The sequence below is a fragment of the Anopheles cruzii genome, chromosome 2 (genome assembly GCF_943734635.1).
Source record: "Anopheles cruzii chromosome 2, idAnoCruzAS_RS32_06, whole genome shotgun sequence".
Lineage (NCBI taxonomy): Eukaryota > Metazoa > Arthropoda > Insecta > Diptera > Culicidae > Anopheles > Anopheles cruzii.
Window position 1 is genome coordinate 59,738,252 of NC_069144.1, and position 25,893 is coordinate 59,764,144.

A 25,893-nucleotide genomic window follows, 5' to 3' on the forward strand; every position below is an offset into this window, starting at 1 on the left:
AACACCCGCGTTCGCTTTTGCGCATGAAAGCTTCTTTTCTGCACCACTTACTTTCTGATGGCTCGGAACGGAAGTCAACGTGAGAGCGTCGCGAAGTTCATCGACGCTTAAAGTGCTCGAAAATGCCCTTTGCCTCTCGTTTATCCTTCCATAGCACCATGGCAATCAAGGGGCCTTTTTCTCCCTCTTTAACGGTTTGGTCCTTTTACCACATGAATTGGCTTGAGGAACTCACCGGTACGGAAGGCCCCCCTTACCCAGACGGGAAGCAAGAGCAGGACCGAACGGTTCCTAATCCCGTATATCCTCATACTTAATTCAGGCCACTTCGGCTTTCGCTTCTCCGGATACGCGCCGGTACTACAACTTTCGTTGCCTTGGTCCCCGGCCGCAGTTCCGGGTGCGGTCGCAAAAAGGTAATTTCGCTAAATTCTTTGCAGCACCGGATGGTCCGGATGGTCCAACTTCACGATGGTCGAAATAAACAAACCGAACGAAACTTGAAATCGACTCCCGGGAAATCATATCCCGTAGCCTTCCTTCGAGCTCATGTTATCGATTTTCCGCTGATATTGCCGGGAGCCGGCATTTCGGCTTAACGGTTGTAACGACGACGGGTGAATGGGGCGTTGCCACTAGAGAGCATCTGTTGCATCACTGGATCCAGGACATGTGTCTGGTCCCTAGGTCCATGCCAGGTGTATGACACCGTGGGAAGTGAGCAGTTCTGTCCTTGGACAAAAAGCTTACCGCAGGACGTCGGTGACAGTGTTTGCTCACAATAAAATATGCATCCATTGCTAAAAAGAACACAGAGGCGCACTTAAAAAGGATGACGTGAAATATCATCCCGTGGAGACGCGGCAAAATGGATCTGGCAAATGTGAGGATTCGAGTTCACGTACCTGATTGGAACCAGCACCACTGGGGGGCTGTTGCACTTCCGGCTGTTCCTGTAGTTCCGTAATTTCCGACGGCTCTTCCTCGTCACCTTCTTCTCCGTCTGGCACCGGTGGTACAGTGTCTGTGAGATTGTCCCCTTCGGCTGGTCTATTGTCATCGGTTCCGTGTCACCTTGTCCCTCCTCTTGGCACGGATCTTCGAAATCGTCCGCCATCGCCAACAAATGGTCCAGCGACGGGCGCACCGGAAACACACTCCCGGTAGTCAATGACGGTGGATCCATTCTGGTCTAGTAGGCAGTGCACTCTGACGTATCCTTCGAAACACACCGTAGCTCTCTATGTCACGGTCATCTTCGATTTGTTCAACAGATGATTACATAATTGAGTGTTGCAAAACGTGCGCGAGCGAACTAAGAACTGCTGTGATTGTGACTCCTGACATCTCACTGAACACGTTACGAGCAAACTCGTTTAGAAGCACTTCCTGTTTTGCTACGTGTACTCGGGACACGTACACCAAGCTTTCCCGGACCGACCGAGGAACAACAGGCCGCGGAACAGAACTCAATTACCTTGCGTATCCGCCCCTCAGCCACAATTAACGCAAGGGACCTTTGAAGAAAAAGGTTTTTGCTTAAAAGGTTTTCACTACACACCGTGGCGTGGTCCACGAAAATTTATGGCAGCTTGCAGAAGCGCGAACGCACACACAAACCCACACAGATACACACACACAAACGCGCGCGCGCTACGGCCACTACGAAAAGCGGGTTGAGCCCGCAGTCTGGCGCACTAGCGCGGGCGAATGAAAACTTGACACTGCAAACCGAGTAGTATCGCTGGGTGGCAGACTCCGGCCAACATTGAGAATTTCACCATGACAGAATATGCTCGGGTTCTCGTCGTCGCTGGTGGCGTTCGGCTCAACATCCGAACAGCCGGTTATCTCGATGGGCCGGGGTCGCCCTCTACTAGCGGCCACTAGCGATCAACCGACAGGATATCATCCGCTCAGTGCCCCGCCAGCGCGTACGGCGAGTGGAAACTCCGGAAGGATGAGTGACAAACAAACGAAAACACAATGAATGTGGACACATGCGCCACCCAAAGGCCGACCTCTATGAAGCGCTGCAAAACTAAACGTAGTAAACAGTACTCAAACAATTTAACACCGCAAAAAAGGACACACTTTCACGTCAACACTGTGCTTTTATCTACTCCAGTGTCCTTTGTAGGTGCCTGTGTGTTTGTGTAGCTTGAATGGTTAGCTGGTCCTCGGAAGCTAGTACCGTTCGAGTGACTGTGTCACGCGAGATAACAAAGAGACGACACGGTGTACCCGGTACGTCATCTCTCTCGGTTGATTACCGGTGTTACCGTCGTTCGCCCGGTCCGTTCGGGTAATTTCGTTCTACCGAGCGTAATTCTGACGGAGGTACCGGCTTCACAGAGGAGCATTCATTTTCATTCATTCGCTAGCGTTCCGGCCGTAAAAAGGACACTACCAGCAGGCAGCATCAACGACGTAGTGTAAACTGCAGCCATTTCTCTCGACGTAACGGTGACGTCAGTATGGGTGGGCGCCATGCGAAAATGAACGAAAGAAGGGTGAAAACAGGTGGTCGGAGTGGGTGAAGGTACCGTGCGGGGACCGTTACGACGGTACAGAATACGCAATGAGCCGCCGTCGCGTTCGGTGAAGGCCATCTCGTCGTTTTCGTGCGCTTCGTCCGCCGGCACATCCTTGGCGGTCATTTTGGAGGACTTCGGATGAACAGCACAGTCCGTTGCTGCCCTTCCTCAACATATTGCTACAAGTCCGTTCGATGATGGCGACCTTCCTCATATCCTGCGGCCGCGGCAGAAAGTCTTGCTCGCGAGTACTCAAAGCTTGCACTAAAATTGCATACAAGAACCATTGTAAGTGACGATTCCGCTAGATGGCGCTACGTTGCCGAATCAAATTCGACCGTTGGCGTTCGTTCTAACCGTTCGAATGAAATGTCGCTCGTTGTCGATTCATGCAGCAGCACGCTCATGCACAGAGAACAGTAATTGCCCGTGCGTAAAAAGCAATCTTGACAGAAAACGCAGGGACAATCGAGGGCAGTGCATCGGATAAATTGGTCTTCTTGTTCAACCAGCGTCTCACCACATAGAAAACATCGCACTGCATCGCCCAATCCCAGTAGCTTTCGACAGAGCCAGAAACGGTTGGTTTTCGCCCTTAAAACTTCGATCCAAGAAACCTTGGCTCGATCACCGCTCGGCTTCGAAATGCCAACAAACCGCCTAAAAAGCTTCAGCAGATTTTCTCTTTTCATCCTGATGTCATTGTGCAACCAAACAGCTCGGGCGCGAGCTCGCTCAGGATAGAAATGGCGCATGATCAACTGACGAACGCGCAGTCCATATGGTTCGAGTAAAGTAGACGTCCAACATAGAGTTAGCAGTGCCAGGATTTCGATATACCTCCCGAAACGTGGTGGCAACGCTTCCGGAATGCACTGAGAAGGATCAATGACGGTTCCGTTCACTATCGGATCAAATGATCGTACGATGTCACGCAACGTGTCCGCCAGAATACCGTCGCCCCGGACGGCTACCCCAACGCTCACAAACCTTGACCCATTAAGACGATTCGATTCTTGGTGCATAAATTGTTTGATGAGTGTCAGCAACCAGTAGAGGGCATAATCCGAAAACAGCTGACAGGCAATCTGTACGGTTGAAATAAGTAGAAATGTGGCTGACTTTGCTATTCGAAGACGTTCCTTCCACGTCAGATGGAGCGAAGTCACAGGTACGTAGCGATGGCGTTCTTTGCGAGTCAGCGGAAGTAATGGCTCCACATTCAACTCTCCGCGTCGCTTTTCTATTTCGTAAAACTCTTTCGTTAGGAAAATGTTATCAAACTCATCCCGCTCCAGAAAGGCTTCATGGTATTGAATTGCTCTGGCAAATGGTGAAAAAAAAACAGATAATAGCATCGAAATGAAGATTGTAGAAACTACTCGAACCTGATTAGAATGCAAATGAAGAACCCACTGGTGACCACTCCTAGCAAATTGAAAGTTCTTCGAAGTGGCAACGTACGTTGAGCAATCTCGGCCCTAATATCGGCTCTTATTTCTGCAAACGATTTTGATGCGTTCGTCGCGAAGTCGTACGCATGATCGTACTCTACCTTGACCCGAAACAGATCTTCCATGTATTGCATGAGCTGCTGAATGCCTGAACCGATAGACGGAGTATATAGTGGCAGAAGCTTCTCGTCGCATGGCTTGGATGGGTTTACCTTGCTCTATTTCATCAACGATACTATCGCTCACGAAATCGATCAGCTCACAGAAATAGTCCACCATCGTGGCACCGTAACAGATCGATTTGGCCACTTGCGTTACTTCACACAAAAAGTCCATGCTTCCCATTTCTTCCTTACAACCGTCGATCGTTTTATCAAGCGAATTGAGGCACCGCTCGGAAGGGCTTCCCAGCTGGTCATTGCAGATCGCCACCACATCTCGTAGCCAATCGTAGGCCTTCTTGATTGAGTGTACTGCAAACGCAAAACATAATATTTTGTTTTTCAAGGTAAGGGACATAGCAAGCGGCGGGGATATGGCGTACGAATTCTTTTCACCAGTTTTAGTATCTCCATCAGCGTCTGTTGGACCTTCATGAACGATCGTTCGACCGTCTTAAGCGTACTATCGATAATCTGTTTCATCGCCCGGAACGGCACCTTCAGCGCTTGGACCGTTTCCCGGATCGCTGCCTTCAGTTGCTGCTGGGTGCAGCTTAATGTTTCCCCTAGCACTTCCACATTCCGCATCGTGTTCGCGGTTGGTCCACTTACGGTCAGCAGGAAGATGTAACCGATCAGGGCAGCGCGTCCCCGTTTGCTCAGGAACTGAGGAACAATCAGGACGGTAACGCACCGAGCACATTTGCTGCGAGCCAAACAAAAGGTGGCAGCAACGAGGTAGCACGCACTAAGCAACCATCGACCAGCGGGTTGCAAAGAAAAGTGCCGTATTATGAGCACATTCACGATCACCGTTTGCACGATCCCGAGACCGAGTATTCCCGTGCAACGTCGCCACATTGCAGCACATCACAAGAACACATTACATTATTTTACACACGAAAAAACGATTCATTGCACAGAATTACACGATAAACAAACGGTTTAGATGCCAACTGTCTCCTCGAGATTTCAACCAGTGTACTAGATGGGTGGTAATCTTTCAACCCGCAGCTGTAAACACCAGCACCTTATTGACAAGCAAGCGCTGGTTGCCGAGAACAGCTTCGGAACAGAATAAAACAAATCAACGCCGGATTTTGTTTTGTTTTTGGGAACGTACAGAAATTCGCGTTTTGTGCTTCGTTGAACGATGGCGTATGTGTGCCAGCTCTAGAGTACTGAAGAATTACGAAAGCACCTTCCGGTAACGAACGCGGGGAAGCAATCCGTCCGCGAAAAGCATACGCGCGCGCTTAGTGAGCAGGATGGAGGTGGATATGATCCAGAAACCGGCCCTGGCGGTCGACCCACCCGACGAAAACTTTGATCCCGAGCAGACACCGGAAACGGGGGAACAGTATCTGCAAAAGGTGATGTACGAACGCGGCCAGTGCCCGATGGTGATGGTCGCCGCGAAACCACAATCTTGCGGCACAGAGAAAACGCTCTCCGGGATGGCCGCACTGCCGGTGGTGAGTGATGCCTGGCAAAAGGGCAGCATATTGATCGCTCATCATGCGTTGTTTTGTAGGATCCGGTGAAAAATTCCGCCCATCAAGCGCTGATGCCAACCAAGGAGTGGGAATCGATGCAGAACAAAAAGTTTTCGGAACTGCGCGACACAATCACCGCGTACCGCGTCAGCCCGCAGTACGACGAGAACCTGCAGCGCACGCACGTTTTTCTCAACTTCGAAGACCGGAAGCAACTGCACGAATACTGCGCCAACAATCTGCCGTACGTTCGCATCCTGCTCAGCATACCGCAGCGCAACCTGGAGATTCTGCTCGAGTATCTGCACGAGTGGCTGCAAGAGTCCGAACTGGCGGCGGAAGGCAATCGATCGGTCACTTCGCAACAGGACGAACCGTCGTCCGATCAAGACCTGGTCGGTGATGCCACCAGCTCGGTGACGACCACGGCGGCCACGAAACAAGCACAACGGGGCCCCCGAAAAGATTGGATCACGCAATGGATTTACGCCATTTTGTCCTGTTTGATAAAGCCCCTCGAACCGTACATACACAGCGTGCTGCGCGATATTGCGAAAACCTGCATTACGGTGCGCAACGACCTGCGTCAGGAGGACGAAACGAAAGTACTGCCGCTCAATCTGCTGATTAGCATCATTTCGAAGAACTTTAATCAATCCGATCTGGCCGACAACGTTGTCTGAGCGGCCGGACATCGGAAAATGGTGCGGAAACGTGATTTTTCCTTTATAAACGCTACTTTATACATAAAAACCGGTTAGAGAATAGAACGGAGAAGAAGCAACGACAAAAAACCGCGAGACACGTTCGCTTGGGAAGGGCCTGTTGTTAGGTTTTATTGTCTTACAAATTAAGTTCCTGATCCTTATAGTACAGTATCGGGTCGTCTAGCTCTACTCGTAGGCACTTTGTAAGTGCGTTCAAAACCATCTCCTGTATCATTTCCACCTGCTCGGCCGGTGTGTAGTCGTCCTCGCTCGAGCGCGATATCGTAATCACGACCGGCGCACTGGGAAGCTTGCGCAGGAAGCCCTCAAGCGACTGTACCATCCGTACAATCTCCTCCCGGCTCGACTCGTGATGCGGCAGATCCGTCACATCGCACGTGCAGCCCGCATCGTAAATCATCGACCAGTCGATCTCTTCCTCCTTGTACTCGTGCTTCAGCATCCGCACCACTTTCGTCACCTTCTCCAGCAGGCCCGCGTACTCGGCACTAATCTCTTGCTGGTAGTCGACGAGGAAATGCTTCAAATTGCCCACCTCTTCCAGGTACAGGAAGATGGACTCGAGAAACTCGAGCTTCTCTTCGCGATCGCGAGCCACACGTTGCATCTTTTTAAGATCATTTTCCGCGTCGTCTGCCAGCTCGGGTGAGACGAAGATTTCTTTCAGCTTCTCGTACAGCTGCACCCGGTCGTAGATCTTCAGGAACGGATTGTGGGTGCTAAAGTAATCCAGATCGATGTCCAGAATGTAGCCCTCGGCCAGATCGGCATCCTCCGCCACCGCATACTCGTCGACCGCACACACCTCCAGCTCGAGCCGCTTTTTGTTCTCAAGCTTCTCCTCCGGCTGGTAGCAGCCCTCGGACACGAAGTACTCCAGTGTGGCATCCGTCCGTATCGAGCCTTCGAATTCGCCCACGTGGAACGCGTATTTGCCCTTCGGTATCTGCTCCGACCACGGTGGCTTTATCCAGACGATACGCTGTACGTGGCCCGCGAAAACGGTCGGCATGAGCCAGTTCTCGATGCTGATACTATCCAGCAGGTCGTCCTTGTTAAACACGTACGTAGCCGGCATGTGCTTCGGGATGCACATGTCCGGGTGTGAGTCAAAATGTATGATCCGGTTGCCGTGCAGTGGCAGATGTTTCGAGCCCAGGCAACGGTAAAGGAACGTTAGCACTTCATGGTGATCCTCTACCACGAAGATCGGCACCTTTTCGAACGATCTGTTCGTCGGGGGAGCAGCAGCCGCCGCTTTGGAAGTAGAAGACGAAGCTTGGCTCAGGTTGTCGGATGCAGGCGGATGATCTTTCGTTTCTTCGGTCGTGCTTTTGGTGCCCTGCTGCTCTGCGGTCCGTTCTTTTGGTTCATCGGTCGACTTGGTGGCAACTAGTTGCGGTGCTTCTTCCGTGTCACTGGACTTTTGATGTTGTTTTTGTTGTTGTTGCTGCTGCTGCTGCTCGTGAGTCTCTTCCGACTGCTCGTTAGATTTCCGCCGTTCGGCTGCCGCGTCCACCTCGGTTGATGATTCCATGCCTGCCGCTGTACACACGCGCACACAGCTAGTGCCGGGAAGTGGCCACTTCGGTCAATCACACCAATTAAAGCCACCGACAAAAACGGGTGGAGGGCAGACACACTGTGGGCTGCCAATCAATGCTCACCGCCGCCGGAACAGCATGGAGCAGCCGAAGCGCAGCGATCGCTGTGTCACCGAGTCCGCGGAAACCCTGCCGGACACACGATGGAAACCCGATGGAAACGTAGATAGCAATCGGCGGGAGTGCGGCCCCCACAAAAAGGCTGAAAATCCCGATACACAGCCCGAGTGGCAGCAGCAGTCAAAAAGCTTGCTTCACGCAAGCCTTCACGCGCGATGACGGCTCGTTACGACACAAAAAAAAATACCAACGAACGTTTTGCGCAATTACGCACACCATCACGTTCTGGCGTTGTGCGGTTTATACTGTACGGTTCGGCACTTCACGTCTCGTCGAACGAAGCGCTCTGCAATTGCAAAAGCGAATTAAATTCACGAGAAGAACGTTAAAACCCCCTACTATTTCTTAATCACAGCACAATTTTCTCTTTTCCCTGCAAATTGAAAGGAAACTCCAGGCACAACAAGAAACTCCACTTTCCTGAGCTGGTTTCAGTGCGAGCCGGATGCAAAAAATCAACGTAAACATTGACAGTTCATTGACATCGTCGAAGGCCGGAACATATTCCGATCCGATTCCTAGTCAGATGTTGTGTTAAAATGTTGTTTCGGCTTTCGTAGCTTCAACGGCTTGGTTTGACCAATAATCAACCCAAAACACACGCTCGTCGTTCTACTCCGTGGCACAATGCACCAGATAAATGTCCAGCCTCTTGAGACAGGGTTTGAGGATGAGCTCTGCGAACGGCGCCGATTAGAAGACGCACTGGACGATGTGGGCGTACAGTTTGAGAAAAAGTTCCACTTTCAGCCTATGCCAGAAGAATCGGTGCTTCCGCCACTGGACAGTGTGTTTCAAACTCCGCCAGGCCGTTCGAACCATCTGCAGGCGCAAAAGATCCATCTGAACGACATCAAGAACCGTCTGAACGATTTCGCAATCGAAAGCTGGCACGAGCACACACGCCGACGGTGCTCATCGGCTCCGATACTGTACGAATTAAAGTCGTATGTACGGGCCGAGTTTGTAACGCAAGCGTTCGCTAAACTGTACGAGTGTTTGGTGGCCTACGAGCTGGTGGCCAGGGAATCGGGCGACCACCTTTACAGTGTGCACTTGTGCGAAGCTCCGGGAGCGTTTGTGACCGCCCTAAATCACTATATCCGGCTCAACTGTTCGCCGGGAACACGATGGGAATGGTTCGCCAGCACACTCAACCCGTACTACGAGGGCAACTCTCCCGGTCATATGATCCCCGATGATCGTTTCATTCGACACACGCTCGACTCTTGGTGCTTCGGAGTCGACGGAACTGGCAACATAATGGAGCGTGAAAATCGCAATGCCATCATCGAGCGCAGCCGTAAATGGCCAACGGTAGGTTCCGTACAGAGGAGGTCCATTATGGGCGTTTCGTGCTTGAATTGAGACACACTCTTTTCTCCATAGGTACACCTCGTGACGGCTGATGGTTCCATCGATTGTCTGGACGTGCCCGCGGAACAAGAGGAACGTGTTGCGAGGCTACATCTCGCCGAAACCGTGACGGCACTCGACATGCTCGGCCCGGGGGGACACTTTGTGCTGAAAATGTTCACTCTCTTCGAACATTCGAGCATTAATTTACTGTTTCTGCTGTACCACTGCTTCAAGGAATTGCACGTTTTTAAACCATGCACCTCGAAAGCGGGTAACTCGGAAGTGTACGTAATCGCCAAATACTACCGCAAACCGGCCGGTATCGAGCCGTATCTTGGCAGAATCAACGATTACTTGCAATGCGATGATCCTGCCGATATCCGTATGAGCCTATTTGACATTGGCGACTTGCCGGAATCGTTTGTTGAACAGCTCAGCAAGTGTTCGGCCGGCTACGTTCGCTGGCAGACGGACGTGATCCGGAACAATATTCGCTTCTACGGCTCCACTAACGACGAACCCCACGAGAACGAAAGACTGACAGCATTTAAGCAAAAGACCAAGGAAATGTTTTTCAAGCGCTATCGCATCACAAAGATACTCGCCAACGAACGGATCGTTAACGTACGCGGTGGCTACTTTGGTATACTCGCCCACCAGGAAGAATGCCACGGTACGCACAATCAGCGTGTGCGAGCGTCAACGTTGGACGTTCGGGAAAAAATTCTCTCACTGCGCGGTCGGCTCGATCATCTCACACTCACACGTCGAGTGATCAGACCGGAAGCCCAGTTTGATGGGTTCCCTGCATCGGCCGGTAGCCGCCCGTGGTGGGAGGAAGTAGCCATTAGCGTCGGTAAAACGGTGGAGAGGGTGGAAAATTCAACATTCACTCTCATTAGCTGCCTGCGGCTGCTGAACGCTACCACCGATCTGTATCTCACCATTAAGAACGACAACTGCGACAGCCCCATTCTGCACAGTGCCGATACAATCACCGTCAACGTTCTTGCATACCCGTATCAAACGAACGCCGATCGGTTCGAAAAACACCTCTTTTACCAGATCTTGCGTAAAACTAGGGAGCTTGTGCAGACACGATCGGCTTGTCCATCGCTCGATCTGCAAGTGGTGTTGGAAAACTGGCTCTTCCTGACGCAGTTCAGTGTCGGGATGCTGTATCTGCTGAAGTTGTATGTGTTCGAGACGATTGAACAGCAATCCGCTACGCGCCTGGTCCTCCGCCGACTGCGACCGGACGGTTTATCAAACCTATCAAGAATCTATGAAAAAGTGGACCTTTTGCCCTGCGCAGCGCCGCGATCTGCGTCATCGCTCCACGCAGCGCAACAAGACAAATCGATCATTGGCGTGGTGCCAATATCTGCATTGCTCGATGAAGATTTGCAGTTCGCAGTGTTCAATTACAACAACTCCCTGTGTTTGCTTTACTGCGCTCAGCTGCTGGACGAGACGGAGAAAGCTTACCAAAAAAGAAAGGAATTGATGACAGGATGGGAACTATCGTGTGGTATCGTATTGTGAACGTATCGAAGATGATTTGAAGTGCAAAGTTATCAATAAACAATTCAGTTATCGATAAACAACTTTATCAGCCGATCATTTTTTGTTTTGCTTCCCACATCCCAGCCGAAAAGCAAAGCCTTACTGACCTCGTATGCTTCGATTGCTTCGAAGGCTACAAACCATGCAGCCGGCCAGTTCCTGGTCTTTCCGATTTTGGCCTCGAAACATAAATATACACATCTCCTGGCCGGAAGGAGGCCGCGCCTGGTGCCGTCGCAACACTTCCACGGTGTGATTGGCAGCTGCCGATTCCCGACATGACGCGGTTCTCTCGCCTATCGTTTGATCTTATCACTTACAATGTCGTACTCAAGCATCACCAGCAGAAACGACCGCAGAAAGTGTTATGCCCAAATATAAATCATTTTTGTTTCCACCCAAACGTGCTCAGTCTCGTCAAAGTGATAATTGTCTGCGGAAGTCTACGACACACGGTTATTTTCGGACATTTTCAACAAATCCTGTGACCATGCGCTTTCTGTCCGCAATCGCCACCTTACTTAGCGCTTCGCTGTTGCTGCTTGTGGGACTACTCTCGTTCAGTGCCGCTAATCCGATGGGTAAGCACCGTAGCGCAATCGGAAGTGGAGCAAGGCGAGATTTAGTTTTGAAGCTAATCATCACTGAAACTTGTACCAGATTCACTTGCCGTCGTCCCGCCAGCATTGCTCTTGGCGCAGTCACGTGCCGGAATGGTTCAAACGCTTACCTGTGCCAGCCCAACCTGCATGGAGCAGTGCCAGGGACGTGGCTATCGTCGAGGAATCTGCCGAATTTCACGATGTTTCTGCTCGTTCTTGTAAACCTGAAATGAACGTTATCGTGTCCCTCAGCTCCGGGAGCTATTAACTGCGTAGATTAGATAAGATATGATAGAACTGATTGAAGGATCGTTTTTGTTTTTTTGTTCGGTGAATTGTAGCGATCACAACATTCTGGTCCACCTTTCGTGACGCACGTGCGGAGTGAACAAGTCAATATATCAATCAAAAATGCTACTTAACAATATTCATTCTGTTGGAGATATGACGTAAATTAAGAAAATAAAAAAGGGTCGGTTGCAACAATTGGTCTCGATCACTGACAACAACTTCAACTCTGCCCCCTTTTGCCTTCATCAAACGATTTGCATACTAATTTTGTTGGTCTATTTACCAACCCTAAGCGCATTTAGAACGTGTGCTAAACAATTAGCACGTCCCGGGAATCGGTCACAACGGACAACGCTTGATAACCGCTCGAAGGCTGCACCACCGTGTCACGTGGTGAGTGCCAACGGTTGGCCATACACTTTCGAACTCAGTTCTTCCACAACAGTTTTGGTTCGGATGATTTGAACAAACGCTGTCTGTACCACCGTGCACCGTAGGGGACAATGCGCCTCCATCAGCTACTAGTGCGCCTCCATTCGCTCCCAGTTTCCATATTGCACCCAGTAGAATACACCCTTGCTGATGGCCACAGAAGAGCCGAGTCCTTTTGCCGCCAGCCCACGTTACTCTGCGAGCCTGAAACTGTGTTTCGAATTCGGATGCCACGGAAATCAAAATAAACATAAAAACGCCAAACATTCTTTCGCAAGCCGTCCGACAGACCTTCCAGGCAGGGATCGATCGTCAGGAGAGGTCTGTGGGCGCGACAAACACACAGGACAAACTCGACAAAAACTCGGTTGGTCAACAAATCGCGCCCGAGAGACAGAGAGCAAGATTGATAGCGAGAGCCTACGAAGACGAATCTGTAATCCCGCGCACACGGTTGGCCCGATTATGGAGACACACGAAGAAACTTTCGCGCGAACCTCCGAATGGCGGATTCCGGCGGACACGATGTTTTATCACGCGTGCCGTTTTATCAGTCGCCGTGCGAAACGCGACCCGTACGGACGCGTGCCTCTCCCGTGAAGGGATTTTAAAGTTTTATTGGCGCGTGTGCCACGGCCTCAGTTCTCGGGATGTGCTTTAAAAGCGCGCTGTGTTCCGAAGGCGTTCACTGCTTGTCACTCAATCGCAAATGATCATCCAAAAGTGCGTGAAGTTTATGGAAAGCGAGTAAGAACAATAGAACACTTGAAGCAGCAGTTTGACTCTCGCCACATCAAAGCCATGAAGCTCTCGAGCCAGACGACCTCGCCTTCAGCCACGCATCACCGGGGCAATGTTCGTCGACGGATTACCAGCATCATCAGCGTCGTCGTTATCAACGTGCTTGTGGTTGTTTTGTGAGTGAATTTTAAATCCAAACAAACCCACTCCCTGCATAGCCTACTGTTCTTGTTCGTCCATATGCTCTGCTCGCACAGCCACCGGAGAGAAACCGGTTCATTTAGGGTTTCCGTGTTTGGTACCCAAATTCGGACGTAATGTGGGTGAAGGTCCTTGCTGCACGTGGTTGGTAATAATCTCAACCCATATGCCCGTTGTTCCCGTTGGTTAAAGCGTGATTTGTACGTGCCCTCTGTATCCGTTCCCGTGGATTCGTTGAAGTGATCAGCGAAGCCTACGGAAATCCGCGACCTTTGTGTACGTGATTTCGGTGTGAATACACAATGCACACACAACGCCACATACCGCTTAAGGGAACCACAAAATATGCTCCAGCCGGTACTCTTCTTTCCACTGTTTATCGTTGCTGTTAGAGGACGAGATATTTTTGGAGGCGCTAATAACGATGACGATTTGTTCCGGCCACCGGCAGCGAATGGGTTGCTCGGTACATAATCCCTTGTTCCGTCGGAACGAACGGGGAAACTGGAAAGATCCATATACACACAGAGAGAGAGACTTGATGACAATAGACTTTGGGCCACCTGCAAAGTGTTGTCTGCTTTGGTTGACAACGGATCATGCGGTTGTATCGTGCGTGAGAAAAGAGTAGTGCCTGAAAGAGTCTGCCAAGAGGTCGAAAACACTCCCCAGAAAGTTGACGGTATCTTTGATGGAAGAACATTACTTCAGGTATGATTTTTCACCATGGCAACACGGATAAGTATCGTGACGCCGGCGGCTGTATTAAGCTAATGTTTTCAAACCACCGTAACGTGATCTATCCACACGCGACGTGTGTTATCTATTCAGATTTAAACATTATCCACATGAAATTAAAACAATAAAACAGACCGTCGCGTCGCCAGCAGTTTATTTTATCGTTTGCCGAGCTCGAGCTACAAGCCCTCTGATAATTAATTTACTTTTAACGAGTTCAGTCCTTCGAAAGTAGAGGAAAAGAACGGGTTTAAAAGGCAATTATCATCGGCCGTATCGGCGATGATTCTGAAAGGATTTTCTGAACCTTTCCGAACTCGAGTGCGGTCGATTCTGCTCCCGACATGTGGCCCCCGCACGCAAAATGTGACTCCGAGCGGAATGTTCTAACTAATCTCTCTTACAACTCAACTTTGCCAACAAACTTTGCTCCATGTTTAACTCTATCCTGTCGCACGTACTCTGGATTCTCGTGATGAGCCATGTTGGATCTTGGAATTCAGGCTAACATGGACTGCTCCTAATGCCAATGGCTGGGTTTACGCCCCAATAACTCGGATAGTGACACACTGTTGACTGTAGAGCTAACGAGCGGTCAGTTTGCACAGAGGAACGTTCATTCATATTAAACATTCAACGAATTCTTCATTCTCCTTCGTCAGATTGGTACCACTTCATGCCATCGCCTGCAATGCCTGCATCCACAGATACACTTCGAATCCCGCGTAAAAACGTTACATTATGGAAACATCCCTTTTACTCCCGTTCAAAAGCGGTGTGCGCGTCTGAATAACCAGCACACATCACAACCCACGTCATTTTTCTGTTTCCGTCAGCGGCACCAGCACCCTGTTTCGAACCCTTTCCTCGTGGGTGTTCTAAGGCTTTCGGGGAAACCTGTGGAATCTGCGGTCGATTAAAATCAATACAGCGCTTCCATAATCCGCTTCGAACGTGTACTTTTTTTCGATGCGGTTTCAAATATTTCCACTATGGAAACTGAAATCGTATAAAATACGAGGCTCGAGGCTTCTAAAACCGTAAGTCTGCACGAGTACATCGTAAAAAAGGGCCCAACGGATGGTTGTTTTTTGTGTAAATTGTTAACCACACCCGGGTGGGTGGGTGCGACCATGACATTGAACAAATCAATGCATGTTTCGTAAAAAACCTCTATAAATACCTATGAATGGACGCGCTGCTGACTGTGGCAATGACCAACGACATTTTAGCCCGCGAAAGCTATTTGAACGAAACGAACCTTTTTTGTAATACGAACGAAAATTAAAAAGGGTTACTCCCATCGAGAGGGCAAAAGAGGCAAACACTGGCCACTGAGTCAGGGCCACTCGAAACCGTCTGGTCAGCGATGCTGGAATATCGTTTTAACAATTTTTATTCGATTGTCCGTTGTCAAAAATTGTCCATTTAAAAGATAGGCGCAGCGCGTGAGTTTTGCATATCGCTGGGAAAAGAATATTGCGTAGCATCACAAACCTAAAACCGGACGGATGGGGAACTCCCAGGCCGGCGGCGGCTTTAAGCTTCGGAGAACGTTTCGGGCAGTGAAGCATTACAGCGAAGATTTCGCTTTGCTCTGTAATATTGGAGACAGAAAAATGGAAGAAACATTCAAACGACTGTAAACAAACCAAAACAAAACCAACAAAAAAGCCCCGGCAGACGTGGGACGTGTTTTTCAAGCGACCGACAAATTTGATCCCTCGGCAAGGGCGACAAAAAGGTCACCGGTACACAGTTAGCGAGTTCCAAAGAATCCCCCAAGGGCTGTGTGGACATCTTCTATGGCCGTTTTTATTGCTTTCGCTACGTCTTCGTTTTGCCCCCTGCTGAACTCATCAACACAAATTGAAGCATCCCCAGAGCGGGCCGATTGATTGAGCGGCGCTACCAACAACAGCAGCGACCGTTCGATTGTACCACTTGTTTATTCTTTTTAATGAACGAAATAAAACAGAACCTTCCCCCGCGCTTTGGCTTCTCGCAGGACAATCGTGCCCATTGTAACGGCCCAGCTACCGCTCAGTCTACAGAATCTCGTGGTCGAAAACGTGGCCATCGCAGAGTGCTCGACGCGACCCCCGCTCCCCAATAGCGTCGGCGTCCATCGTCCCGTCTGCCAATTCGCCCCACCGGACACTACGGTTTGCTTCCGTGGTATCGATATGAAGCGGATAGAGGCCATAGGGAGGGCGAACCAAACTCGTCAGCTGATACTGTGCGATTGGCCCGTGCGCAGCTTCGACCCAACGGTGCTGACCAAGCTGGAACGGACGCGGTTGGAACGGTTCGCATTGACCGGCCGCTCATTGCAACGATTGGCGCACAACTTTCCCTCGCTCGCGTATCTCCGGATGGTCAACATAACCGGAACGCGCCTGAATCAAACGGATGCGAATGCATTCTACGACCTGGAGCAGTTGCAGGTCCTGAACCTGCGGGGCAACGAGCTGGAGCAGATTGAACAGTATCGCTTCCGTAGCGGCCACGTTGATATCTATCTTCAAGGTAACCCCTCCTGGTGGACACAAGGGGAATTGGTTTTAATGTTCTAGATTACTATTTCTCACTACATCGGTCAGGCAATCTGTGGAACTGCACCAACGACATGATCTGGCTGCTGCGGGAGCATTCCCAGCAATACGTCGACGGTCCCAGCTGGGTGTGCAAGGACTGGAAGTACACCGGACGGCCGGTGCTGACGGCCATGGAATATAAGCGTGTCGTACAGGAAAGCTGCATGCATGAGGAGATCTGGAACTGTAGCTGCCACGTGTCCTTTCTGCGGCTAAGCGACAACGGGATGTCCTTTCACCCGATGATCATGGTGAACTGTAGCGATCGGGGATTCTACCAACTGCCGCAGTATCTACCGGGGAATACGACCGTTTTGCACATTTCCGGCAACAAGCTCGATTCGGTGGACAGTCTGACGACCAACGAGCACTACCAAAGTGTGCAGGACATCTTCCTGGACCACAACCGGATTACTTCGATCGACATTCTGGAGGATACGGTTTGGTTGGACCATTTCCGGATCCTCAGCCTGCGGGGAAACAAACTCAACCGGGTATGTTGTGCCTCGCTTTGTGTGATACGATCGGACGAAATCAATTCAAAGTCGCCATTTGTCCCGTTCTCAGATACGCGTCTATACTGTCGAGCACGCGATAGAACGTAATCCGAGTGTGGGAAAGTTGTATCTCTCGAACAACCCGTGGCGCTGCGGGTGCCGCTTTGCGATACGCTTTCAACGGTTTCTGCGCAAACACGAATCGCTGGTCGCGGACACACGCAACATTACGTGCTACTTCATCCATGATGAGGACGGCAGCAAGCAGTACCTTCCAGTGTTGACCCTCACACCGAACGACATTTGCCGGGAGTCGGAGCACAACACGGCCGCATTCTACAACTCCCTCAGTATCGTGTTCGCCTCACTGATCGTACTGATCTTTGCCAAGCTGGCGTACGATTACTATCGCTACCGGAAGTACGGCAAGTTACCGTGGTTGATTATGAAAATGCCCTAATCCACTCCAGTTGCGTTTAGGGCCAACGTACTTAAAGCCACCCCTCGTCCTGTATACGGACATCATCTCAGTTTGAAATGTGATAGTTACGCTAGAATCTAACTCGAAACCAACGAAGGAAGACAAATGAAACATTAGCTGATAAATTAACCACATTACAATCTAAACTATAATTTGTTACTTAATTTAGGATATTTTCTTCAATAAAACGTTCGTTTATTGTTTGATTTTTGCGAACGAGGACGTTCCCAAAAACCAAGCACCGTAAAGAGTGTGCCTGCTTTGATCAGTTCATCTCCGGCGTTAGTAAAACGGGTAGATAGTAAGATGAGGAGCAACACTCACGCACTCAAGGGGACATCCATTGCAGCACACGGCAGAGAGGCCACCTAAATCCCGACTACGGTTGTCACACGCGCAATGCACTTGGCCATGTTGGGATTGATGTCCTTAGTAACCGTGTGCTTGACCTGTTTGATGGCGCTGGTAAAGGCGATATCACATAACGACACCACCTCGCCACCGCCACCGAAGCCGACCGTTTTGCCCAACTTCGCACCAAGCGTCCGGAGGATCTGTTGGCGTTGTTTCATGTCCTGCTTGTTGATCATCAGATAGCACGCGTCCAGAATGGAATCAACTTCCACCACATTCTCCTGCAGCTCGTAGTTGAATTCACTCGGACCGCAGCGCGAAAGGTACCGGAGGATGTTCACTTCGCCACAGATTGGGACGTAGGCGGTCGGAGACGTGATCATTTCCGTGTACGTTCCAACTGAAGCAAGAAAAAACCGTAAAAGAAAGAAATTAGCAAAATTTTTACATGGCACATTCGGTCATGTTTGGACGAACCATTTTTCCAAATCAGGGTCACTTTGATGTTGGGAAGGTTAGCGACAGTGGTGCTGTTCGTTGTAATGGCCTGCTGGAAGCTGATCGCTTCATCGCTCAGCTTCGGAACCGTCGAATGAGTAAAACATTCTACCTGCAAGTTCAGCCGATCTTTCCACAGGTTCTTCAGGGCCAGCAGACTGTGTGGTATGTACTTGGGGCTTGCATTTACCACGAAATCTTGCAAGTAGATGAGCTATCGGAATCGAGAAACGTACGGATTAGAAACAGCTACACGATTGCGATTGCATCATACTAACATTAATGGGCTCAGCCGTTAGTTTGGCATTCGACTGCACAGGGGCACTTTTTGACGATGGCGATGAGGTTTTGTTGTTCAACTTCAACTCCGTGCGCATCGACAAAAGTTCCTTCTTCAAATCCGCAAGCTGCTGTAGCACACGTTGCTGCCTCTCTGCCAGCATGCTCAGTTCGTCGTTTTCTACCTGCAATGTCGATAGAGACAGTGTGATGAAATCAAGCTCCCACGACCCCCGCGAAGCAGAAGATAGTGTATGAGAGCAATTCAAATGGGAGGCTAAACAACACTCTACGATATGGAATGGTAGTGTACAAAACCTTTTTGAGTAAATTATCGATTTCTGCTGACAGCGGATCGACGCTGGCGGGCGATTGTTTGTCCGTGCCACGATCAAACGAAAACGTGCAAACCGGCTTCAAGGAGTACATGCAGGTTGGAACAGCGCAAACATCATTCCGGGTCTGCACCGGCTTAAGGTGATACATATTTGCTCTGGGCACTTCGCAAACGAGTCACAGTGAAACCGAATCAAACACTGGCAGGCTAAGCAATTACCATAGCACTCGCACGATCCGTGGCCACAAAACTCAGCCGCTCTGTGAATTTTTCACTATTTTCCAATGTTCACGTTTTCGCGTGCCGATGTGTTCCGATTTTTTGCATCGGAACTGTCCAACTGTCAGTTTGGCAGGTTTGACAGCTTGCGATCTTAGCCAAGACACACACCAGCGATGCTGTAACGAATCTGAACATTTCCAAAGGATTATAAAACAGTTTGTAGTACAATTTATCTACAAACTTTAGTTAGAATCGTGTGAAACCGATAAATAAAGCGTTCGAAATTAAAAAATTACAAATCTGACCTTTTTTAATGTTTGTTTGTTTGCTCTTTTCTCTGTGCTGTCAACGGTTTTCTTTCACTCTGCTGTACGTAAACAAAAGCTTTCCCAGCAATCGTCACAATTTTACGATCGGCTGCGGAATTTATCAGACCGAGTGAGATAACACAATCCGCTTTTTATCGTTTCTCGTGTTAGAGAAATATATTTGTGACAATTTATGTATGCCATCACTAGTGCCAACGTTTGTAGATGATAATGTTTCGTAAAATAGCTCCTTTTGTGAGGTCGCCGAAAGTAGCACAAAGCTACCGTTGCGGATCTTCCAGCACATCTTCCAGCAGCATCCAGCGACGGATCTGCATCGTCGGTGCTGGTCCGGCCGGATTCTACGCCGCACAGTACATCCTGAAGCATCTGGACAATTCACATATAGACATCGTAGAAAAATTGCCCGTTCCATTCGGTCTAGTGAGGTAACTCATCCACGATAGACAACGTAGCGCGTTGACTTACATATTTCTCTTCTAGGTTCGGCGTGGCTCCAGACCACCCGGAGGTTAAAAATGTCATCAACACGTTCACCAAAACGGCGGAAAATTCCCGTGTTCGGTTTCTCGGAAACTTAAGCTTGGGGAAAGATTTCACACTGGCCGAGCTGCGTGAACGATATCATGCTGTGGTTCTGGTGAGCAAAATGCCTCTGAAAGCCACGTGCTTGTTTCATGTTATTGTCCGCATAAATGTTTAAACTGTTGTAGACCTACGGAGCTGAAAAGGATAACACACTGGCGATTCCGAACGAAACATTGCCAAACGTACTGTCGGCTCGAGAGTTCGTCGCTTGGTACAACGGATTGCCAGGATTCGAGAAGTTAAACCCGGATTTGAGCGGGAGCACGCTGACACTGCTGGGTCAGGGAAATGTTGCCGTCGATGTTGCTCGCATCGTACTATCAAGCGTGGATGAACTGAAGGTAATATTGGCCGGGGTGCTGCCCATCGTTTTTTTAACTGACCTCTTTTCAGAAAACAGACATAACCGAGTACGCCCTCGAAGCTCTGTCGAAAAGTAACATCAAAACGGTTCATCTCGTTGGTCGTAGAGGGCCTCTGGAGGCAGCGTTTACAATCAAGGAGCTACGAGAAATGCTCAAACTAGGGACCAGCAGAACTACCTGGCGGCTGGATGATTTTCATCGTAAGGACACTCTTCTCAGCCGATCGATTTTCCAAACTAAAAACCATTCTTTCCACCACAGACGTTGAAGAAAGCATACCAAATCTACCTCGACCGAGAAAGCGTATCACGGAACTCATGGTGAAAAGCCTCTCGGAGCAAACGACGAACGCTGGACAATCGGGCAAACAATTTTTGCCAATCTTTTACCGCTCACCATTAAGTATTGTTGGCCAGGGCAAAGTAGAGGCCGTAGAGTATGCAGTAAACAAGGTCGCTGATGGTAGAGCGTTTGCTACCGAGCAACGTGAAACCATTCCTACGGAACTCGTTTGTCGCAGCATAGGTTACCGGGCGATCAGTGTGGACAACCATATCAATTTTGATGACCAGAAAGGGCGTGTTAATAACGCGAGCGGTAACGACACTGAACCAGTGCTCCACTAAGCGCGCATCCGCATAATTTTATCGCTACTTTTAGGTCGCGTTTTGAAACGGATCCTCACTGGCAGTGACCAAACGATCGACGACATTGAGGACAAGTACGAAACCGGTCTGTACGCTTCCGGGTGGCTCGCGACGGGACCGACGGGAGTCATTCTCACCACGATGAACAACTCGTTCGGAGTGGCGGATCTTTTGTGTCGCGATTTCCACAACAACTCCCTGCGGATGAACGGTTCCCGACCGGGTTTGGAGTTGACCGGAAAATCGTACGTCAGCTGGAAAGGATGGAAAGCGATCGGAAGCGAAGAAGAACGTCGTGGTGCGGCCAAGGGAAAGCCACGGGAAAAACTTACGTGTATTAAAACAATGTTAGAGATTGCATCAAATGCCACCGACTAGGTGAAAGGGGGGCCGCGTACATTCCAACCCCAGTTACTAGTAACCGTTTTTGTCATAAGCCGTGTTGTTACATTTTTCGTTAGCAAATATATTATCACTGATCACTGATCACGAGCATTTGGTGTGGATCCGGCAGCATTAGCATCGTTTGAGATACTTTTTCGCGTCCTTGCTATCGTTACCGAAGGTTTTCCCGAACCTGCACCGGATTACGTATTAGTAAAAGGAAGCACTTCACTTTCCGCCCCCTGAACTATGCTTACCTAAACGTAGCCCCTGGCACATGTCCCTGATAGTTGGGCACCAGGCCAATCGTTTTGTGGTAGATTTCGTTCACCCGGGCCGACGGCTGTGTTGTACCGACGCCAGCGATCGCTATCGGTTCCCACTCCGTGCTTCTCCGGTGCTGATAGCTGTTGGTAAAATCACACAGTGCTTTCGACGTGAGCGACACGTTTGCTTCACCAAAGCGTGGCCACAAAAATGGTTTATGTCCGGTGTATCCTGTGAGGGAAAACAAACGGTCAGTAACATCGACACAGTCTCGCTTTTCGTCCTGTAAGACTTGCGCCTATTCTCAGCGCACACGAACTTGTAGCGTAAGACATGCTGTTGAAGTACGATACCGCGTCTGACCGCAGAATAAGGCTCGAAATGCAATTTTGCAGGGCCGAACCCACCGATAAAGCCTAAACTGTCACTTCTATCGATCAAACATTGGCATTCAGCCGAATGGAGCCGATAGGCCGAATCGTTTCGTCCCATACGGACTACGAAGGCAAGAAAGTACAAAACTAGGCCAATGCCAATGATCGACTGCGTATCGGGTGAAAGCGAAAACAGCCCACCATTTGACGGTTGCAACGGGTGGGCATCCCACCCATTGGCCATGCATCGCACGGCGAATCATGCAAAAACAAACAATCTCACTTCTTATCCAGCTTTTTCTATCAACTTTATAGCAACGATCGGAATCGAAAAGATCGTCAACATTTATTAAACTGCACCCGGGAACTTTGACTACAAAACACTTATGCAAAATCGTCCTACATTCCTCGTTGAGCTACGAATGTGCGTTACCTAAATTTTGGCTCCTTATCCCTTCCGTTCAACCTCTCAATTAACATTACCTAGTTTGGTCCACTTTTCCAGATGACCGGTCGGCAGCATCGGCAGTGGTGGAGTGTCTCGAGAAAAGTACGGAAGACCGGGCAACGGAGGCAGATTCTCCATTGGCACCTCCTTCACCACACTCAGGGCATCGGGCCGGACCATTCGGAGGGGAATTTCATAATCGTTCAGGCAAAACTGTGGAATAATCGAGGCAACGCGTATTGAAAGGGTCTACATTTCAATCCAAGGCCAAGGGGCTTACCATTCTCTCACCCAAACTGGCCTTCGAAATAGTTGAAATCGGTTGTGCGACCCTGTGCCGCAACCGCTTCAGCTGTGCCCGGGTACGCTGACAGTCTCGCTCGAACTCCGATAACCCTTCCGTCGTCGTTACGGCGTACCGCTTGCCAAACTTGTCCTTCGTCCTCGGTATGTACCCCTCGTAGCCGGGCATCGGCGTTTGGTGGTAGATGGTGTCCCGCAGATCGTCATCCTCCCGTCGTCGATCGTCGGCATCGAGCTGTGTGGCGGTCGGTACGCGTTCCACCTGTCCACCGCCAGAGAGTCGGGGAAGAAAGTATTGAGAGTGTCCCACCAAATGGTCTAAACTTGCCCAGAGGGCAGATAATTACGGTCCAACCATCGTTGGTTCGATCGGAAAGAACTAAGTTTTCCGAATGGGCCACCGTGGGGTCGATCAGTAAACGATGAGTCAACGATGAATACGTATTACCAATGCGATACATATACTGGGGACAGTAACCGGTGTACCTAGAAGTAATGAAACACGTGCTTGGTTAATGGAGGCGCCTGGTAGCCCTTGGGCGCGAGATAGTACGTCACGATGACAATCCAATTATTTAAGCACTTTCTGTGCGCCAAGGTTATCGATTTCCACTCCTGCAAAGCACATGATGCATCGCCACAGTTGTCTCTATTCTCACGGTCAAGACAAGTTCAGTGTTGGCGCGGAATTCATGGCCAAATGGTAATTTGCACATGAGTTACTGAAACGCTATGCCATTAATTCCAATACCCGCGCTCGATACCATTTGCACATTTTGCTGGCAATCGGCCGGAACGCCAGTTCGAATGGCTCGATAAATCCCATCCGCCACAAAAGAAGCGCCTCGCGGTGTAACTTTTATGGTGCCGCGGGCGGTAAATATCTCACTGCCACTTGGCATGTCGCAAAACCGCCGCATAAAGACACCCTAAGGGGGAGGACCTGGCTTACGCCAGGTCGTGTACATTGCGTGATTCAAGCTAACTTGAACAAAGCCGCCTATAACACACCACAGCATGTTATGTTCTCGTGCAAACCGCAAAGAACCTGCACTATCCAGAACCGGGGCATGCACGTCACCGGCTTGCAGTGTACTTTAAGATGTTAATCATAAAAATGGTGCCATTTTAATTAAAACATTAACACGCACACAGTACTTCACACTTTCGAAGAGCTTGCCTATAAAAGGGTCTTTAAAAATGGGCTTTGGAATTTATTAGTTTACAAACACTTACCCGGGCATATAATGGGGTTGTGGCGTTGAGATTCGGCCTATTTTGGGTAGCGACATCGTTTCCACTGCACTGCACTTCCAATATCGATATTGATTTAAATAAATAACTAAATAATAATGTCTCCAAGCGATGGGCTGCAAACAAACCAAGCGAACACCAAATTAACCAAGCGGCGTCTAGGCTACCCAGGATTCCTGTGCTGTCGAGAACCGCGTCCAAAACTTGAACTATTTGCAAGCTTCAAACAGGTCGCTGAGGTGTAAGAGTAGTAAGACAAGAATCCTGTACTTACCAGCGTTCGCGCCCTGTCCAAATGAAGTTCTCCGCCTGACTGAAACGGAAATGCAACGAAAGTGCTTCGACTGCCGGTAATCAACACTCCGCCCGGAACCGGATGCAATTTAAAATTAGTAAAGTTACCACGCGGCCCAGTGGGGATGCCGGAACTGGAACACGAGGTAAACGTTCGGCACGAACACGGTGCAGGATACGGTACCACCGATAGAACGGTGAAATTTGTTCAAAGCAAACTCCGAAAGGGCGCTCCCGAAAAAACGACCGCGAAATTTCGTCGCTGGCAGTGGATTGAGCAAAAACCGGCAATCCTAGCCAAGTACAGCCTGTTGGATTCAGCCAGCAGGCGTTCCAATCTTCCTCGCCGTCGTAGCTTGCTTGGTTTCATGCAGTCGCAATTTATGGACCGGTTCACCGATTGCCAAGTACTGCCGTGATTGAAACGGTACTGTTCCGTTTGTTTGGAGAGCGCACTCGATGGGCTCATGATGGCATGAAAACACCTCGGGGTCACCTAAGGGCCCCACGATCGGGCGCTGGGCGACCTAGCAGGGCCTTCGGCGAAGCAATAACGCACCGCCGTACGGTGCAATAAAACCGCTCTGTTTATGTTCTTCGCCATGCCGTGGACCAGCACGGGATGATTGCGCTGGCAAGACACGAAGGCATGGAAGGGATATGCTCACGGCTCAATTGTCATCGTGCGGCATTTTCGGATCCATGGCAAAAGCCTGTTATGGTAAAAAGACATCCGCCGTCGCATGATAGCATCTATCCAACAGCTATGACACTGTTCCACGGAACCATAGGATGAAAGTAAAAGTTCGTGACTTTTGCTTTGCGATACACTTGAGAGAAGCACGAACGGTACATTTCAAAATCAAAATATCGTCAGCACCGTACCGCATAGCAGCTGTAGTGGGATGGCGTGCCAACAGCGCCGAACAGCCGATGGCCGGGAGCCATCAGCTGACGAAAGGCCGGAAAAGCGTTTCATTCATCAGCGTTTGTGCGCTACTTTAACCTTGTTCGGCTCGCGGTTCTTATAATTGGGCAAAGTCAGAACAGGATCAAGGAGCCAACAAGGCACTGTGCAAATTGTCAATCATTTTGCAGGGCCGTACCTCCTGTGTCGAGGGCACCGGTTAAGGCCTTTGCAGTGAAGGGTGCTCCGTTGATTTATCGACCCGAGACCCTCTTGATCACAATCAGCCAGACGAGAGCGACAAGCGAAACGGTCACAATAACGACCCCCAATGAAGGTTCGTGCTTGGCCAGAAGGGGTTCAGCTGATTTTGCGGCAATTGACGACAGTGTTTTTTTAAAAGTGGATTACAAATGTTTCGATTACTCTAAATCAATC

General features: G+C 49.8%; 8 protein-coding genes across 8 annotated transcripts; 4 read left to right on the forward strand and 4 right to left on the reverse strand.

Moving 5' to 3' along the window:
- Positions 1-2,851: 2,851 nt before the first annotated feature.
- On the reverse strand, positions 2,852-5,013 carry LOC128267140 (DC-STAMP domain-containing protein 2-like). Its single transcript, XM_053003928.1, has 4 exons — positions 4,536-5,013; positions 4,204-4,464; positions 3,926-4,139; positions 2,852-3,860 (listed from the first exon to the last, which is right to left on the reverse strand). Exons 1-4 carry the CDS (start codon positions 5,011-5,013, stop codon positions 2,852-2,854), a joined length of 1,962 nt encoding a protein of 653 aa, XP_052859888.1.
- A 228-nt stretch (positions 5,014-5,241) lies between these two features.
- Positions 5,242-6,427, forward strand: LOC128267479 (protein Gemin2). Its single transcript, XM_053004319.1, has 2 exons — positions 5,242-5,627; positions 5,687-6,427. The coding sequence occupies exons 1-2, from the start codon at positions 5,421-5,423 to the stop codon at positions 6,329-6,331; spliced, it is 852 nt and encodes a 283-aa protein (XP_052860279.1). The 5' UTR covers positions 5,242-5,420; the 3' UTR covers positions 6,332-6,427.
- Positions 6,428-6,467: 40 nt separating this feature from the next.
- On the reverse strand, positions 6,468-8,229 carry LOC128277908 (UPF0489 protein C5orf22 homolog). Its single transcript, XM_053016512.1, has one exon. The coding sequence runs from the start codon at positions 7,911-7,913 to the stop codon at positions 6,492-6,494; it is 1,422 nt and encodes a 473-aa protein (XP_052872472.1). The 5' UTR covers positions 7,914-8,229; the 3' UTR covers positions 6,468-6,491.
- A 498-nt stretch (positions 8,230-8,727) lies between these two features.
- Positions 8,728-11,004, forward strand: LOC128267141 (cap-specific mRNA (nucleoside-2'-O-)-methyltransferase 2). Its single transcript, XM_053003930.1, has 2 exons — positions 8,728-9,417; positions 9,490-11,004. Exons 1-2 carry the CDS (start codon positions 8,728-8,730, stop codon positions 11,002-11,004), a joined length of 2,205 nt encoding a protein of 734 aa, XP_052859890.1.
- A 2,111-nt stretch (positions 11,005-13,115) lies between these two features.
- LOC128277502 (protein singed wings 2) lies at positions 13,116-17,828 on the forward strand. Its single transcript, XM_053015966.1, has 4 exons — positions 13,116-13,267; positions 16,039-16,559; positions 16,634-17,121; positions 17,195-17,828. Exons 1-4 carry the CDS (start codon positions 13,152-13,154, stop codon positions 17,582-17,584), a joined length of 1,515 nt encoding a protein of 504 aa, XP_052871926.1. The 5' UTR covers positions 13,116-13,151; the 3' UTR covers positions 17,585-17,828.
- Positions 17,813-19,293, reverse strand: LOC128277503 (probable aminoacyl tRNA synthase complex-interacting multifunctional protein 2). Its single transcript, XM_053015967.1, has 4 exons — positions 19,055-19,293; positions 18,736-18,921; positions 18,437-18,671; positions 17,813-18,359 (listed from the first exon to the last, which is right to left on the reverse strand). The coding sequence occupies exons 1-4, from the start codon at positions 19,220-19,222 to the stop codon at positions 17,974-17,976; spliced, it is 975 nt and encodes a 324-aa protein (XP_052871927.1). The 5' UTR covers positions 19,223-19,293; the 3' UTR covers positions 17,813-17,973.
- Positions 19,294-19,834: 541 nt separating this feature from the next.
- LOC128267143 (NADPH:adrenodoxin oxidoreductase, mitochondrial) lies at positions 19,835-21,660 on the forward strand. The gene is made up of 6 exons (XM_053003931.1): positions 19,835-20,052; positions 20,108-20,264; positions 20,338-20,553; positions 20,606-20,777; positions 20,839-21,174; positions 21,238-21,660. The coding sequence occupies exons 1-6, from the start codon at positions 19,835-19,837 to the stop codon at positions 21,600-21,602; spliced, it is 1,464 nt and encodes a 487-aa protein (XP_052859891.1). The 3' UTR covers positions 21,603-21,660.
- On the reverse strand, positions 21,653-24,292 carry LOC128277973 (UPF0605 protein CG18335-like). The gene is made up of 6 exons (XM_053016591.1): positions 24,237-24,292; positions 23,348-23,486; positions 22,978-23,262; positions 22,733-22,910; positions 21,866-22,106; positions 21,653-21,801 (listed from the first exon to the last, which is right to left on the reverse strand). The coding sequence occupies exons 1-6, from the start codon at positions 24,290-24,292 to the stop codon at positions 21,741-21,743; spliced, it is 960 nt and encodes a 319-aa protein (XP_052872551.1). The 3' UTR covers positions 21,653-21,740.
- Between the last annotated feature and the right edge of the window lie 1,601 nt (positions 24,293-25,893).